Here is a 16,913-nt window from a genome sequence, read left to right as displayed (position 1 = left end):
ATGAAACAAAACAGACTGTGGACGCAGGTCTCCTGCCTGCCTGGAGTCTGGAGGGAGGAGGCTGATGGCCTGCGTGGGGTCAGAGGCTGGGAACAGGGCTGTACTGGAGAGGGCTGTCAGGACAGATGATGTGTGAGGTCCCAGAGGTGGCCACGTGGGGAGTGAGAGGACTGGGCTCAGCTTGGACAGTCAGAGACTGAGCAGGCAGAGGCCGGATGTGCAGGTGTTGCAGGAGGCCTTGTGGGTAAGCAGTGGAGGCCCATGTGTCCGGAGTGATGGGTCTTACAAGGGGAAAGGTCCACAGATTAAAAAAAAAAAATCCTTTTGTCCATGTTTGGGACATAAAGGGACTCTTGTAACTGTCGGTTACCCACAGGTGAGCAGAAAATTCCTGCTTGAACTTTCCTCCCCGGGCAGGGTCTATTATACCAGCTCCATATAGCAGGAAGTTTCCCAGAGGAAACCCACACCACGTTTCAATTCAGCTGGTGGAGTCTGAACCTGTTAGCCTATATATGGATTCATGTGGACTGCTTCCATCTGTGAAGTCTGAAGACCAGGTCTCCTGACCAAACACATTATGTCATGTGCTCGTCAGAACATACAGGGGAAATCTGGGAGAAATGGACACTGTCCATCTCCTCCCTTTCTAGCTCCCAGCTCCCTCCACCCCTCTACCCTCCACCTGCCACCCCAGGGCTGACTGCTGATTCCTTCTAGCTTGAGTTGGAAGGAGTGGCAAGTGGGTAATGATCTGCAGGCAGCTAGAAGACACCGGTAGTGACTCAATAAAAGAAATGGATGGTGGTGTCAGCACCTTCGTTGAAAAACAAAGGGAAGGTCTCAGACCCTCTTGAGAAGTGTGGAGTGATGCGGGATGTTTTGGAGGAGTGATAGAGTCTTCTTTTCTGGGTGTCTTTCTCTAGCTCCTGTCTGGAGTCTCTAAACACAACAGGTCATTTGTTTAGCTGTGTTTTCCTTTGATCCTAAGGAACTTTTCCCCCTGCTGAAGCCAATCCAAGAAGCTACAGGCTGGGCTTGGAGAGTCAGAAGGCAGAGTACGGTGCAAACAGGAAAGCAGATAAAGAGAGAGTGGGGACTTTCCTGATGGTCCAGTGGTTAAGAATCCGCCTGTTAATGCAGGGGACACCGATCTGATCCCTAGTTCAGGAAGATTCCACATGCCACGGAGCAACTAAGCCCGTGTGTCACAACTACTGAGCCTGTGCTCTAGAGCCAGGGAACCGCAACTACTGAAGCCTGCGTGCCCTAAAGCCCATGCTCCCCGACAAGAGAAGCCATCACAAGGAGAAGCCCGCGCGTAGCGACGAAGACCCAGCACAGCCAAAAATAAATGTGAATCAATCAGTTAATTAAAAAAAAAGATTGGTGAGTGACATTTGTGCATGCATACAAACGACTCGCTGCACCAAAGTGGAAGAGAAACTGTGATTTGGTGCTGCCTTGTGAGGTGATAAAAGCAGAAATGTCAGAAACATTAACAGCATGCATACTAGAATGTTCTCTCAAATGTCAGACTGGCAACCGGTCTGGATTTCCTTTCCTTCGTAAATGTTTTTCTTTTTTTTCTTTTCCTGGGAACTGAAGGTGATCCTTTACTGCCACATTTTCCCATTTTCACTCTAAAGGCAATCTGTTCTACGCTGTTCCCCCCCGAGGGCTGAAATGACTTCTATGTATATTTGATGGACTCGACACCAAAACTGTTTGTCAGGAAAGGAAGAATGGAAGTAGGGATGAGAAGGCAAGCGGAAACTAAACACATTTTTGAACTTCCAGAGATTTAGAAAAATGGAGGAAGAGAGTAAAAAAAAAATGAAGTGAGCACCGTGTTCATTTTCTCCCCTTTCTCATCCTGTGAACATAGCTAGGCATGCTCCCCAAGAGTCCGCTGGGCCTGAGAATTCCAGCTCCACCTGTCCCTAGCTTATGACCTCAGGCCAGTTACTTTAATCTCTCGGTGCTGCTATTCTGCACCAGTAAAATGAGGTTAAAAATAACATTTCCCTCATAGAGTTGTTGTAAGCTAATGCATGGAGACAGTGTAAAAGGACGTCTGGTACAGAGCTGGTGTTAGGTATTTGTTAGCTGCTGTTACGTCTTCATTTTCTGTAGCTCTCTAGTACTTTTCTGGGTCTTTAGCTATGTGAGGTAGGAAAGGCTAAGGGAGGAAAAAGGTCGGGTCCGGCCTCCAGTGGGTTACGTGTGGTCTGAGGCAGTATCACAGCCCCACACCCGCTCCTTGCACCATCTGTGTTTTTGATAGCATTGGGGAGTTGCTTACAATAACGTGGATGAGAGCTTGAATCTTTCTGCTCATTTATTCATGCATCTGTGTTCGGTCCTTTATTGATTATCCGACTTAGGGCACAATGCAATGTGCAATCTGAATAGAGGAGAGAATTTTCCCTTAAGGAATCTACAGCCATTTAGTTAGTGGTATAAATCATTAACATCTAATCAGGCTCACAAGGGAGGGGATATATGTATACTTATAGCTGATTCACACTGTTGTACACCAGAAACCAACACATCATTGTAAAGCAATGATCCTCCAATTAAAAAATCTAGTCAGAAAAATTATGTTTGGAATATTCTGTTAAATCCCAATAAATAAAACTAATCAGAAATGGTCTAAAATATCATATGATATCACCTATATGTGGGATCTAAAAAAATGACACACACAAAAATAAACACGTGACACAAATGAACTGATTTACAAAACAGAAATAGACTCAAAGAAATAGAATACAAACTTATAGTTACTGAAGGGAAAATGAGGATAAATTGGGAGTAACAGATATACATGTGTGTGTGTGAGAATCTTTGCAACCTCATGGACTGTAGCCCGTCAGGCTCCACCTCATGGACTGTAGCCCGTCAGGCTCCTCTATCCATGGAATTCTCCAGGCAAGCATACTGGAGCGGATTGCCATTTCCTTCTCCAGGGGATCTGCCCAACCCAGGGATCGAACCCACATCTCTTGCATTAGCAGGAAGATCCTTTACCACTGCACTGCCTAGGAAGCCCAACAGATTGCACATTAGTATGTATAAAACAGATAACAACAAGGAACTAATATAGCACAGGGAACTGTATTCAATATCTTGTAATACTTTGTAATGGAAAAGAATCTGAAGAAGAATATATATAGTGGTAAAACGAAATCACTTTGCTGTACACCTAAAGCATTATAACATTATAAATCAGCTATACTTCAATTAAAAAAATGGCCTAGGAAAAGTATTTTGTGAGAACAATTCAGCTTCTGTCCTAAGAGGCTGGTATCTTTAGCCATATTGACATATGGCATTGGTCTTCAGACTACAGATGTGGTCTCTTGTGTCTTCATCTTTACCAAGACCTTCCTTTGAAATTGGAGAAGGAAATGGCAACCCACTCATCAAATCATCAAATCAACCCAATCATCAAATGTGTAATGGTTAATGCTTCCTTTGAAATGGAGAAGGAAATGGCAACCCACTCCAGTACTCTTGCCTGGAAAATCCCATGGACAGAGGAGTGTGGTGGGCTACAGTCCATGGGGTCGCAGAGTCGGACATGACTGAGCGACTTCACTTCACTTCCTTTGAAATTACCTGACATTTTTCCTTCTGTTGTGAACATAAGCTCCCTGTTCAAGCTTAGATCAAACACTTTTCACCTCGAGTCATTCAGTGAATAGCTACTGAATGCCTGGTATGAACCTAAACACTCTGAGTCCATTTTAGCCAAAACCATTTGAGATTATGAATTATCTGGATACAGACTTTAATTCATTTTTGGTTGTATTTTCACTCATAAACTATGCCTTTTCATTTGTCATCTGGGCTTTACTGAGATGAAGTATGTGGTCACTTTTCAAAATCAGGAATCTAACAGACAACACACTTTCTCTTGAAAGTCAATCAATCATTTCACTGCAAGGAATAAAATCCATTTTTAATTTGATTCTTTTTATGGGCTCAAAAGGGATTCCCAGTTGGTACAGTGGTAAAGAATCTGCCTTCCAATGCAGGAGAGACAGGAGACACGGGTTTGATTTCTGGGCTGGGAAGATTCCCTGGAAGAGGAAATGGCAACCGACTCCAGTATTCCTGCCTGGAGAATTCCAAGGACAGAGGAGCCTGGTGGGCTACAGTCCATGGGGTCGCAGAGTCGGACACAAGTGAGTGCAGCACAGCCTCAGCATGGGCTCAAAAAAGGTTCATGTGTTAAGTCTTTCTGAACTGCTAGCAAAATTTTATCAGGTCTTCCAATATACTATACTTCACTTAGACCACTAATGGTGATATGCTTGATGGTAACTGAGCATGTCCAATAAATGGAAAATTATGGGGTAATGTTGTACTTTGCAAAGAGAACTTAATATTTGATCTGAGTTAGTCACTTACTTACCCCTCTGTTCAACTTTCATATGGTGAAAACCAGAAGTTTATCATGGTTAAGATTAAATGACCTTTAAAGTTCTTAGATCCCTAAATTACTAGCATTCTAAATCTGTGTTCTCCAATATCATAGCTGGTGGCCACACATGGCTTCTGAGCACTTGAAATGGAGCTAGTCTAAACTGAGATGTGCTCTAAGTATAAAATACACACCAGGTTTTGAAGAGTTAGTATAAAATAAAGTATGTAAAACAGTTTGGCTACATTGGGTTAAATAAAATAATTTATTAAAATCAACCCTACCAACTTGTTTTTATTTAGTATGGTTACAAAAAATTCAAAACTGCTTTTGTACCATTTTAGACCTTCAAAACAAAGGGATCATAATCTATCTTTAGGGACTTCTTAATGTGTAATGGTTAATGCTTCAGTATTAAGATCCTCATGCCTCTAAAAGTCAAGTCAAAACTCATATCTACCCAAAACTACACCCTGCATGAGTAGATATTTACCACCTAGTAACTCTCTTTTTAAAAAAAATTATTTGTGTGCATCCGGTCTTGGTTGAAACACGTGGATCTTTTAGTTGCAGCATACAGGAGGATCTTTGTTGCGGTGTGGGAACTCTTAGTTGAGGCATGTGGGATCTAGTTCCCTGAACAGGGATGGAACCGGGGCCCCCTGCATTAGGAGTGCAGAGTCTTAGCCACTGGACCACCAGGGGAGTCCCATCACCCAGTAACTCTTAGTTATTTTTCCATGGGGTCCATGCAGTCCGTGGGGTTGCAAAGAGTCAGACACGACTGAGCGACTGAACTGAACCGAACTCTCCGTTGAGGTCTTGTGAAAGTTCTGTGGTTACAATAATGAACGTTCACCCCTATGGTTATTGTCTCAACTATATCAAAAGATTATCAGGAAGGACACCAAAATGTTAACAATGATCATTTCTGGGTAGTGGGGTATTGATTCATTTTTTCATTTTTTTGGTTATCTTTCAGGCTTTCAACAAACAATGAGGGCTGTTATGCTTCTTCATCAGAAAAATGTATCTTTAAATTTCAGTGTGAATGAGCTCTTGAAGTGTATAAACATCACGAATATGTAAAAAAGAGGTCAACTTAAAAGGAAATATTTCAACATGCTTTCATCCGCTTTGCTCCATTTCCAAATTTTCTATAGTGAATAGGCTACTTCTACCAAAGGAAAAAGTACACCTCATTTAAAAACTGCACTATCCACCTACCCTTTTAACCTTAAACCTAAGTTAATTTGAATGATAATTTCCTTAGAACTGACACTTCTATCTCTGCTGTATTAGACTGTAGAAGAAATGCTTGAGGCTTTAGCTTCAGTCATATGCCAGAATAGCTATTTAAATATTTTTATACCTTACCGTCCACTAGAACAGCATCTAGTTTGAGTCTATGCAGGAGATGGGGAGGAAGCTCCAAGGATATTTGAATATGTCACCATGTAAGTGGTCTAGGTTTTAACTGCAAGAACGCTCATGTAAAGGGGTGCCATTTGCATGCGTCTTGCAACCAGAGTGAGGATAACACTCCTATGTGCTGTCCAGACCAGCTCAGACTGCCACAGACGTGCACACTCAGGAGGGCTCTAGCTTGGGTACACACACACACACACACACACACACACACATGCACGCATGCACGCACACGTGGTGCGCCCCATCCCAGTTCCACTACCCATCCCCTGCAGTTGCTTTTCTCCCTTGCCTTCCACCCTCAGAGGTCAGACCCACTGCCTAGCTTGCTTCTGGTACCACGGGGTGTGTGCAGTGCTGTGGCATCCGTGTGTGGGTGAGCGAGACCCATGCCAGCTCTGCTGTCTGCCCTGCTGCCTCAGGAGTGAGCTGGGCTTCTCAAGGGCTGCCAGGTGTGATGGGTTAGCCTGGCAACGTTCTACTCATTTAATTTTTTTTCTTTCTTCTTGAAGACAAGTGCCTCTTTGCAGTTCTCACGAGGCAACAGCCTTTGGGAATAAGGGCACTTGGCGTGTGCACGGCAGAACTTACTGTTGGTGGTGAAGATGATCTCTCCCTCCTGAGCGGGGGGATCTGGGTCCTGGACGACCTGCAAGGCTCCCACAGTCCGGACAGCAGGGTCCAAAGTGACCGAGCTTTCGTTCACGGTCGTGTCACTTGCGCCCGTGATCTGGTTGGTGGGCGGACCTCCCAGAGATCCCTCGTAGTCGGTGGGCAAGTCGTCCAGGCAGTCGGCATTGGGCTGACAGGAGCAGAAAAGGACCTGTTCTTAGTGTTCATCATCAAGTTAGGGATGAGATGTCTACAGCCTCAATATTCTGTCCTGCTGGAAACTAAGTTTTTTACTGTTTCTTCCTGAATCACTTTATTTAAAGACATTCCACAATATAGTTCCTGTAATTGACATGAAAACATCTTCCAAAATTTTCTTTCCAAAGTCTCTGTTTAGATCTAGAGACAAGGTTTTAATTCCAGGAGTAGTAATATCCATACATTAATAAAATTAGTTAAGGGGAATAATATGACATTTATTTATACTAATAGCTCTTCCTTATATATAGTGTTTACTTCTCATAGTAGGAAGTAGATGACAGCCTGATAATTTGCCCCAAAGACCCATGTGTTGTTGGCAAATGAACTAATGGTATGAGAGGAGAGACAGAATAAGACTCATTGTGAATTGTTCATCAGAGACACACACATATACACAAACAGACACACACACAAAAGCACAAGCATTTGTTGTTAACATAAGCCAAAAAACCAGCTGGAGAAAAAACTCCTATTTGTAGAACATACAATTGATCACATATTTACCAAATTCTCTAAATTAAAATCTTAAAATTATATAACAAGGGTAAGACCATCCAGTGGAAATACCTACTCACTACAGGACTCTTGCCCACCCCCCCAGTCCTTCACAGCTCCAGTTGAAACACATAGAAATGGGGGGGCTCCCTATTTGGTAAGGCAGCCTGTGTCACCAGCTTTGTAAACTATTTTCTTATTGGGCTGTCTTACAGTCTTACTCTGGTTTTAGTTCTGCTGACTGAAGAGGTATTGAATATATGACTATCTCCTCCATGAGCAGTTTTTGAAAAATTATTTTCAGTTGTTCTGCCCCTATCCAAACTCATGAAAATTATTTTTAAAAGCTGGGGGGTGGAGAGATGATCTTGAGAAGTAGTAGGAATAACTACTTATCATATTTTTTGCATCAGTCTGAACAGCAACATTGCCTTGAGTGATGACAATGACACGGCTTTGTATCCTTAAAGGCTTAGGTAAGGAGAACCCTGGGTTGACACTCATTGAATTAACATCACAAAGACCAGATTGGGTGCAAAGTTCATAGAGAAAATCTACAACTCATGGACTCACTGGGAGCACAAAGCAAGGGATTCAGCCTGCTAGACTCCTGTGCTGGATTTCCATTTTGAAACCACGTCTCCTGAGCTCCATACCTGCATTCTCAGCAGTTGGCTGGAAATCTCCATCATCCCACAAAACCCTCAAGTTCAGCTCATTCCCTCTCCCCTGTGTTCTCTTTTCCTTCTGTTTTCTCCATTTCCATTGGCATGAGTTAGTTCATTGAAATTTGAGTGGTCAAAAGTCAACTCACAGAATTGACCTACTGAGACGACTGGACACAAGGAGGTATGTTCTGAACACTTTTCACCCCATTACCAGTCTCCCCATCTCCCTGCAGTTTCTTCCCCAGTATGCTCCATTCTCCACTTTCTCACCAGAGTACTTAAAAAAAAAAAAACACAGGTATGATGTTTTTTATCCCCTAAAGAATGAATGATAAGCTCCTTACTATAGCAAATAGGCACTGCACAGTCTGGCCCCAGCCTGCTTTTCTGGCCTTACCTTCAGCCTTTGGAATATATCCCCTATTTCAGTGCCTGAGCATGTGCTGTTCCTATCCTTCAGTTCAGTTCAGTTCAGTTCAGTCGCTCAGTCGTGTCCGACTCTCCGCGACCCCATGTTCCTATCCTTAGGATGACGTTTGTCCCAACCATCCCCTTCCCCTCACCCATGCCAAGGGTCAAGCTTACCCTGGTGAACTTCTACTCACCCCTCAAATCTGAGGCCAAAATGCCTCTTTCCTGAGTGGTGTGCCCTCCCAAGTAGTCACCTTTGCTACTGTAACTTCTCACACTTCTCCAACTCTGTTGAACTCATTTGTTACTGTCTTTGTCTCACTGTACTAGTCTACAAGCATTTTTTTTCTTAATTCCAATTTTATGGAGATATAACTGGCATAGAGGAATATTGCATTAAAGCTGTACAACAATTTGATACATGTACATATTGGAAAATGATCACCACAATAAGTTTACTTAATGTCCACTACCTCACATGGTTACACATTTTTTATTCTTGTGATGAGAGCTTTTAGGATCTACTCTCTTAGCAACTTTAAAAACTACAACACAGTATTGTGAACTAGGCTCACCAAGCTGAACATCATATCCCCAGGAATTATTTCATAACTGGAAGTTTGTACCTCCTGACCCCCTCACCCAATTTCACTGCACCCCCCCCCCCACCTCTGGCAATCACCAATCTGTTTTCTGTTTCTATTCCCTGCGGAGTCCACATACAAGTGAGACATAAGCTTCGTAAAGTGAATCAACTACGCTGATCTTAAATTCTAAGCCTTCACGTAGTGCCTGACAATTACTAAATGCTTGATAAATGTCAACTGGGAAATTTTATGTAAGTCTCAGTTTATTGCTCTGAAAACTTGGGAATATTAGTATCTGCCCAGATCTTAGATCAACGAAGGGAAGATTTGAGAAAATACTTAAAAAATTCAATTTTTGTGCAAAGTTAAAGTATACCTTTGAAGGATAGCAGAATGTGCAACCCCAAAATATGCTACTTTGGCAAAAGAATTGTTTTTCGTAGAAACAATTGAGAATTAGGTAAAGAAAGGCTCTGCCCCCACTCTTGCCTAAAAGCAGGACATAAATTTGTAAGGGTGTCTCTCTCTTCTACTAGGAAGAGGACATTCGCATCATCAGCTGCTAGGTGGTTTTGACACCAAAATGGAACATACAACAAACTAACATGCCCTTATCTGTCATTGGTTCCCCCATATACTCAACTTTCCACAATTTGTTGTCCTAGAAACTCAAAGTCCTTTCCTTTTGTCTCATCACTTCTCTAAAAATTTCTTGCTCTTTTTTTTTTTTTTTTTGGCTGTATGGCATGGCATGTGGGATCTTAGTTCCCTGACCAGGGATGGAATCCATGCCCCATGCATGGGAAGGGTGGAGTCTTAATCACTGGAATGCAGTGAAGTCCCTATTGCTGCTTTTTGAAAATGCTATATAAGTTGAAGTTCTAACCAGCTCTGTGAGTCACTTGTCACCAAGTGCTCCTGTGGCTACTCATGGCACATATGTTCATAAACTGTTTGATTTTCTCTTGCTAATCTGTCATTTATAAGTCTCATTTATAGGGACCAGCTGGCAAACCCAGAATAAAAAATGACTTTTTTCCCTCCCCTATTCTATGTAAAGATGCTGGTGAGCATGTCCAATCATGTGGGGGTAGAAGGGAGGAGTTCCCGGTAAGGATACTGTGCTGGTTGGTTTTCCAGCCATAAACATCTAAATGTGACCATAGAGGCAATAACAGCTGATATATATTTCAAAACGTTGGCTTTGCTTGTTGATCACGTTCCTGCTTTCTTTCTTTCTATGAAATTATTTTTATTAATTTTGATGCAGCATGTTCACTTTTACTTTATGGGCTAGGAGAAATAGTGTTATGTTTTTAAGAGAAGGGAGTAAGGAAAAAAGAAACAGTGGATTAGCTCAGGGAGACTGTTAGTGAGATTAGGCATGAATAATCTGGCTTAGCTATAGCATTAATATTTAACAGGCCAACCTTACAGAGCCTCACCGTTTATATCCACTCAAAATGGTTCATCAAAATAGAGTAATATTTTGAAAAGAAAACCACTTTATACACGACGAAGAGAAATTACAATCATAATGTTTAGTAAGAGATGTCAAAAGCCATCTGTAAGTGAACAGCGTATAGGTATTCACATTCAGGTTAGCAGGGAAACTCCCCAAATAAACCAACTGCTAAATAGTTAGGGACTAGTGAATACACCAGCTCCATAGGATTTTCTATTCATTAACAATCATTCTATTCATACCAGGATAATAGTGACAGGAGACAGTGCTTGCTGGGATAAAAAAGGCCTGTGTTATATGGTACCTTACAAGAGTGCTTAGTGATGTGTTCTGTCATTCTGCAAAGACATCCCTAAACCTGACTGGAGAAAAAGGCGGATGAAGCACTTGAACGTAGATAAAGGGATGAAAATGCTCTGACAATAAAGGACCCCCGCACCCACCCCTTTCAGTTCAATCTTTTATTTCTCTTGGCAAAACATAATGGGCAAAGATACCATTGTGATGGGAATTTCACAATCCATGAGGGCCTCGCGCTCATTCTTTAGCTTGTTTCAGAGAAACCTCTTACAAAATGAAAATGTCCCCAGACCTAAGCTTTCCACTTATATTTATTTGCCTTAGAGCACAAGCAGGCACAAGACTACTCAGTTAAAAACAACAGAAGAAAGACCAAAATCAAACACAAAACCCTATATTTGGACGATCTAGTGGATCAGGATTATAGCCAAGTCTGGTGAATGGACATTCCTCAAAGGAGAATCAGGGTGAATTTCATAAACACCCCTCTGTGACTGGCAGCCTTCCTGCTCTGAAGGGCTACAAAGCCACAAACATTTACTGAGCTCTAAGCACGTGTAAGGGATCCAGAGATGAAGGACCAACAGGCACCCATTATTAGAGGGGCTGACAGGCGCTTTTCAATTTTCTTTGATGAGGAAGAAATGGAGCAAAAGGAGTTTTAAAAAAATTATAAAACAACTTCTTTAAGCTGCATGAAAAGGGTTTCAGTTAGCTATAGGAAGTTTTTCTTAATTGAGAAAGCTGTGAACCTGTCCATTTACACGGTGAGTTCTAAGAATGGAGTGAAAACATCCTGCCTTTGGTATAATTTAAGCATGGTACTACCATGCTTAAAGGTTTTGGAGAGCATCATCTCAAATTGGTCCCTGATGCAGACTTCAGTGCCATCCTCTAGGACAAAGCACCAGGGAGGCATGGGGGCAGCCATACGCCTCAGTGCTTCATGAGAGGCAGCCTGCATGCCTGCCTTCTTCACAGAGGACGTTCTGTTCCCTGGGGCCAGCTTGGGTGGTGTCATGTTCCTGTTTGACTGGCCTTTAAGAATCCTTGGCAAAATCCAAAGATGCTACTGACTTTTACTTTTTCGCAAGTGTGCTGAGTAAAATCCTATCCAGACTGGACAGGAAACAAACTATGGCCAGGATGCCCAACTGCTAAAAGTTAAAATATTATTTGTTTCTGGAAAGAAGCCCAAAGGCCACCCAATAATTCCCTATTAAAAACAATTATTAGCTGTATTCTTGAGGCATTTACAATTCTCAGATATTTACAAGGTTTGGAGAAGTTCTACTTTCCAAGAAAAAGTCTGGAGTGGAATGCTATTTAGTGTAAACTATAACCACTGGGGGTGGTTTGGTTTCATTGTCCTGACCAGGGAGCACTGGGGCTGAATACTGAGAGCTTTGAAGATATCCTTAAGCAACAAGAACTAGGTTAAACAATATGACTGTCTACCTTTAACTGCGAACATGTTACAGATTTTAGAACCCAAAGACACACATACACACATGTAAATACACACATACATACATTTCCCTCCTCCCTGGTAAGAACCAGTTAGAGCCAGATATGTGAAACATGCAGACAGAGAGTTAAATTTTCTAAGTCGTTAGTATCTGATAGAGATGCTGGGTTTTTTGCTCATAGTTCAAGTTCACTGTCATTGATTTTCACCTTGAATTTATTATGCATTGACAACACTGGTCTGAAAATTTAATGCATTGCCTTTTAAAATCTAGCTCAAAGCTACAGTCACACAAGTTGATTTGTGTTTGGTGTACTGACTGTAAAAAAAAAAAAAAAATCAGCATACAGCTGGCAGAGGCAGCTGGTACAGGGCAGAAAATTCAGCCAATCCGTGACCTCATGATGCTTCAGGTGTGTCCTGTGCAACAATCACTCTGATCTTCCTGGGATCATTAGCCTTTTGGCATTAAATAAAGCCTTTGATATCTGAGCTGATCCTTTCTTCTTCAGTGACATCTTGGGACTTTAAAAACTCTATTTATTCTCTGCCATGAGTAGTGAGGAGTGACAAGAGGGAGGCTGCAGCGAAGCGGAGGGGGAAGAGGGTCTCTGCATCCCGCTGGCCTAGCTTCTCTTAGATGGCACCTATGCTGTCCTCACATCTCTCCGCAGCCCTTGGGTCTGGCGGCCTGGCAGGTTTCCCACCCTTGTAACAGCAGCTGGTGTCTCAGCAACCACCAGCCCATGGCCTTCACTCGATACGATCCTGGGAAAGTCCTTCCTTTCAGCATCAAGCCAGCCTGGTGGGGGATGCTGTGTGCCCTGGGTGAGAGACTAAGTTTGCTAAAACATGTTAACTGAGGGCGCCAGCTGGATGGGAGCGCGGGAAGTTAGGGCTTCTGGCTCTGGTTTCCTGCTCTCTCAAGCTCTCTCAGAGATCTGAGTTTAGCAGAGGCCGCCGAGCCAGATGCCCAGAGGCTGACCTCTCCGCCCTTTGTCCGGAAGAGCTTGTCTCCTCGAAAAGCTGGGCGATGGTGGGGAGAGCGTGGCGGCTGGGTCTGCCTGATGATGGTGTAGGCAAATGACAAGAGAGTGTCATCAGTGGACCCCTGGCCTCTGCTGGTGTCCGACCTGCTGTCACCCACTGCAGCCCAGAAAAGGAGCCCATGAGCTGCTCAGGCAACATCTCGACTCACAGACAAAACAACAAACACGGTGGGAGGGTCACGATGTTCTCAGATGGAGACAAAGGGAGAGGAGAAATGTGTCCAGATGCGGGCAAGTGCTCCCAGGGCCTCATCACATGACGCCACTGCTCTGGGGTCGAGGGGACACAGACAACCCGGGGTGCTGTTTTCTCCCTGCTGAGTGGGAAATGTGGAGAGACAGACACGACGAGGCTGTAGGCTGTACTGTGCTTACCGGGATCCCTAGGGCTTTAAGAATGTTCATCTTGCACATGGGACAGGTGCGATGGTCTAGGAGCCAGGGGTCAACACAGGACTTGTGGAAAAGATGCCTGCAATGAGAACCATACATCTTAGCGTGGCGGTAACTGCGGAGGGCACCGCGTCCACTCCAGCCCGGAGACTTGTCCAAAGTCATGCACTGCTCAGCGGCAGAGCCAAGACTCCGGGACCTCCATCTCCAAACACCCAGGCTGATAATGCTTTCTGTTACATCCTGTGGTCATACAGTCAGCATCTGTCTGGCTCCTGGGAGGCTCATCTATGAATTGCAGCCAAGACTTCCAAGTTTCAGAAAAGACAGAACGTAGAAACAGAGAGATGTTTCCGGATAGAAAGACCCTTGAATGGAAAGAAGGCAAGTGGGAGAAACTTGCACAGACCCTTCGGGGATAACTCGACAGTGGCCACCTTTAAATCAATCCCAAATGTCTTGTCCCACCATCAGAAGAAAACCACAAAACAGAGCCTCATTTCTGTTGATATTCGGGCGACTCACAAAGGGCAGAAGAGCTCTTGGAAGCAATTCACAGCACAGGTGAGATTTTAAGCTCTTATGACTGGTGGCTGTTAGGGCAGAAACCAGGTGAGCGGTACTGTAAGCTTTACTGTTCAGCCTCACGTGCCCACCCTCAGGAGCCTTCCTTTGTGTGGCAGGATAAGGGGGTGGCATTTAGTAGGTACGGGGGTAGAGGCTCCTAACTTCCTCTCAACTTGGCTCACAGGAGCTCACTCAGAGATACCAGGGGCTGCTTGAGTCAGAAGCTTGTCTTCTCAGGGAAGTCTCATGAGACTCCAGACCACAGGCAGAAGTAGTCAGAATTTCCTGCCTGGGGCAAGAAGAGAGAGAACCGTCCCTGTTAAGTGTGCGGGCATCCTTAGGACACGCCACCCATGCCTGACTCCTCAACCTTGCACCATTCCTGGAATCCTTCCACACGCTTCCCTTACTCTTGTGTTCTATTGTTCTAACGATTCTAAGAGTTTTGTGTTAGAAGGCTTTAGGCTCAAATGCTTACAAAGGACCTCTCAAATCAGAGAAGACTTCAAGAAGCACCACTTCTGCAAGTGACATGCAGAAGAACCCATGTGTCGAGGCTGGGACTGGCAGTGTACAAGAAATGATCAAACTGGGGATTAGGAAACAGAGAGGAGCCTCCTGGATGGGCCCTGTGTTTCCAGGGGATTGTTTAGATGCCCTGCAGATTCCCTGATTAGAAGAAAATACATCACATTCATTCGCTCCTTTATCCATGCATCCATCTGACAAGTAATATCTGCTAAGAACTGTGTTCTCGCTGGGAAGTCTGCACAATAGTAATTTGGTTCCTTTCCTTTGGGAGTGTAACAGGAGAGGCAGACACTGCTGCTGCTGCTAAGTCGCTTCAGTCGTGTCTGACTCTGTGAGACCCCATAGACGGCAGCCCACCAGGCTCCCCCATCCCTGGGATTCTCCAGGCAAGAACACTGGAGTGGGTTGCCATTTCCTTCTCCAATGTGTGAAAGTGAAGTCGCTCAGTCGTGTCCGACTCTGTGAGACCCCATAGACGGAAGCCCACCAGGCTCCCCCATCCCTGGGATTCTCCAGGCAAGAACACTGGAGTGGGTTGCCATTTCCTTCTCCAATGCATGAAAGTGAAGTCGCTCAGTCGTGTCCGACTCTTTGCGACCCCATGGACTGCAGCCTACCAGGCTCCTCTGTCCATGGAATTTTCCAGGCAAGAGTACTGGAGCAGGGTGCCATCGCCTTCTCTGGAGGCAGACACTAGTAAGAGAAATAAGCTACTTCATGATGACAGTGCTAAATACCTCATTAGAAGAACACGGTGATAGCAGGGGGTGGGGGGAGCTTGTAAGTGGAGATGGGCCCTAGTCTGGATGCACAGAGAAAGTTTCCCTGATGACGTGCTGAAGCTCAGACCTGAAGGCTTACACAGACATGGTCCATGTGAAGGGGAAGGGGGAGGAAGAAGGGTCTTCTAGGCAAAACGACTGGCTTGTACAGAAGCCCCAACCTGGGCACAGGAATACTGCCTGTCCCAGTGCAGCAGTGGGACAATGGGGCTGATGCTGGACAAAGCATCCTGTACCCCCAACCCCTGGGTTCGATCCCTGGGTGGGCAAGATCCCCTGGAGTAGAGCCTGGCTACCCACTCCGGTATTCTGGCCTGGAGAATTCCATGGACAGAGGAGCCTGGCAGGCTACAGTCCATGGGGTCGCAAAGAGTTGGACAGGACTGAGTGACTAACACACTCTGTACCCCTCACCCCAAAGCAATGATCAACCTCTCTACTTGCAGGCTCTACATTCAGAAAGCAAGTTCCTAGTCTAAATGTGCTCACTCACTGGTGGCGTTCCTGGTAAAAAGCCAAATATTCTGGTCTCTTTGACGGTCCCTGGGAGGGCAGGCTCTGTGGTGTTTCCTGCACGTATGCTGGAGACAGAAAGACAGCAGGGCCAATTAGCTGTTTGAGTCTCAATAAGTCCCAAGTCTCATCTGCCTCATCTGTAAGGTGAAGATACCCCTATTCCTCCCTGAGTCTGCCAGGCACAGGAGCCAGTACTTACCACCCTAGGTGGTTTCTCGCTCTGCACTGGCCATTCTTCCACCTCCTCTGGGAGCGTCAGCTTTATGTGTCAGCTTGGTTCGGCTACAGTATTAGTTATTCAAACACTAACTGAGGGTATTCTGCAGACGGGATTCATACCTACAATCTGACTTTATATACAGTAAGTCCCCTACATACGAGCCTTCCAGTTGCGAACTTTCAAAGATGAGGAAGTGCATTCCATCAATGTCAGGGGTGAGGGAAACTGCAGTCTGCCCTCCTTGTGTTAGCTGAGTACCTAGGCTAGCTTCGTTGGACTTATGAACAAATTGGACTTAACAAACGGGCTTTTGGAACAGAACTCCTTTGTATGTAGAGGATTGATTTACTGTAAAGGAGATTATCCTAAATAATCCAGGTGGGCCTGAGCAATCAGTTGAAGAGCCTCAAGACCAAACAAAACTGGTTTCCCCGCGGAGGAAAAAACTGCCTCAAGATGGCAGCATCAGCCCCTGCTCAGCATTTCCAGCCAGTAGACCTGGCCTTCAGATTTCAGGCTTACCAGCCCTATGATCAGAAAAGCCAATTCCTTGAGAATACATAGTGGGGTATAGTGGCCATCTGGAGAACTCTGATTGGTACATCCTAAAATGAGACTGTAAGCTCTCTGAGAGCAAAAACTTTCATTTGCCTAATTCACTGTTAGATCCCCGGCAACTAGACTAGATTTTGGCACACAGATGATGCTCCAGAAATATGTCCTCCATG

The 16,913-nt window shown here is 44.5% G+C and overlaps 1 protein-coding gene and 1 long non-coding RNA gene across 4 annotated transcripts in view; one reads left to right on the top strand and one right to left on the bottom strand.

Moving 5' to 3' along the window:
* Nucleotides 1-16,913, bottom strand: part of RNF150 (ring finger protein 150) — a 284,272-nt gene that overhangs the window by 45,209 nt on the left and 222,150 nt on the right. For all 3 annotated transcript variants that reach the window (XM_055405718.2, XM_055405717.2, XM_055405719.2), the window contains 2 exons: nt 13,552-13,648; nt 6,452-6,662 (listed from right to left, as the gene is read on the bottom strand). In XM_055405718.2, coding sequence (XP_055261693.1) covers nt 6,452-6,662; nt 13,552-13,648 — 308 coding nt within the window. The remainder of the gene's footprint in view (nt 1-6,451; nt 6,663-13,551; nt 13,649-16,913) is intronic.
* The window catches only part of LOC129542891 (uncharacterized), a 28,758-nt gene continuing 25,857 nt past the window's right edge, over nt 14,013-16,913 (top strand). Inside the window, exon 1 of the long non-coding RNA XR_016035313.1 lies at nt 14,013-14,133. This is a non-coding gene — a long non-coding RNA (uncharacterized LOC129542891). The remainder of the gene's footprint in view (nt 14,134-16,913) is intronic.

Source organism: Moschus berezovskii, chromosome 19, assembly GCF_049115385.1.
Source record: "Moschus berezovskii isolate FMDL1 chromosome 19, NW_MosBer_1.0, whole genome shotgun sequence".
Taxonomy (NCBI): domain Eukaryota; kingdom Metazoa; phylum Chordata; class Mammalia; order Artiodactyla; family Moschidae; genus Moschus; species Moschus berezovskii.
The sequence above is the reverse complement of the archived record's forward strand: the minus strand, read 5'-3'. Positions and strand labels throughout refer to the sequence as shown.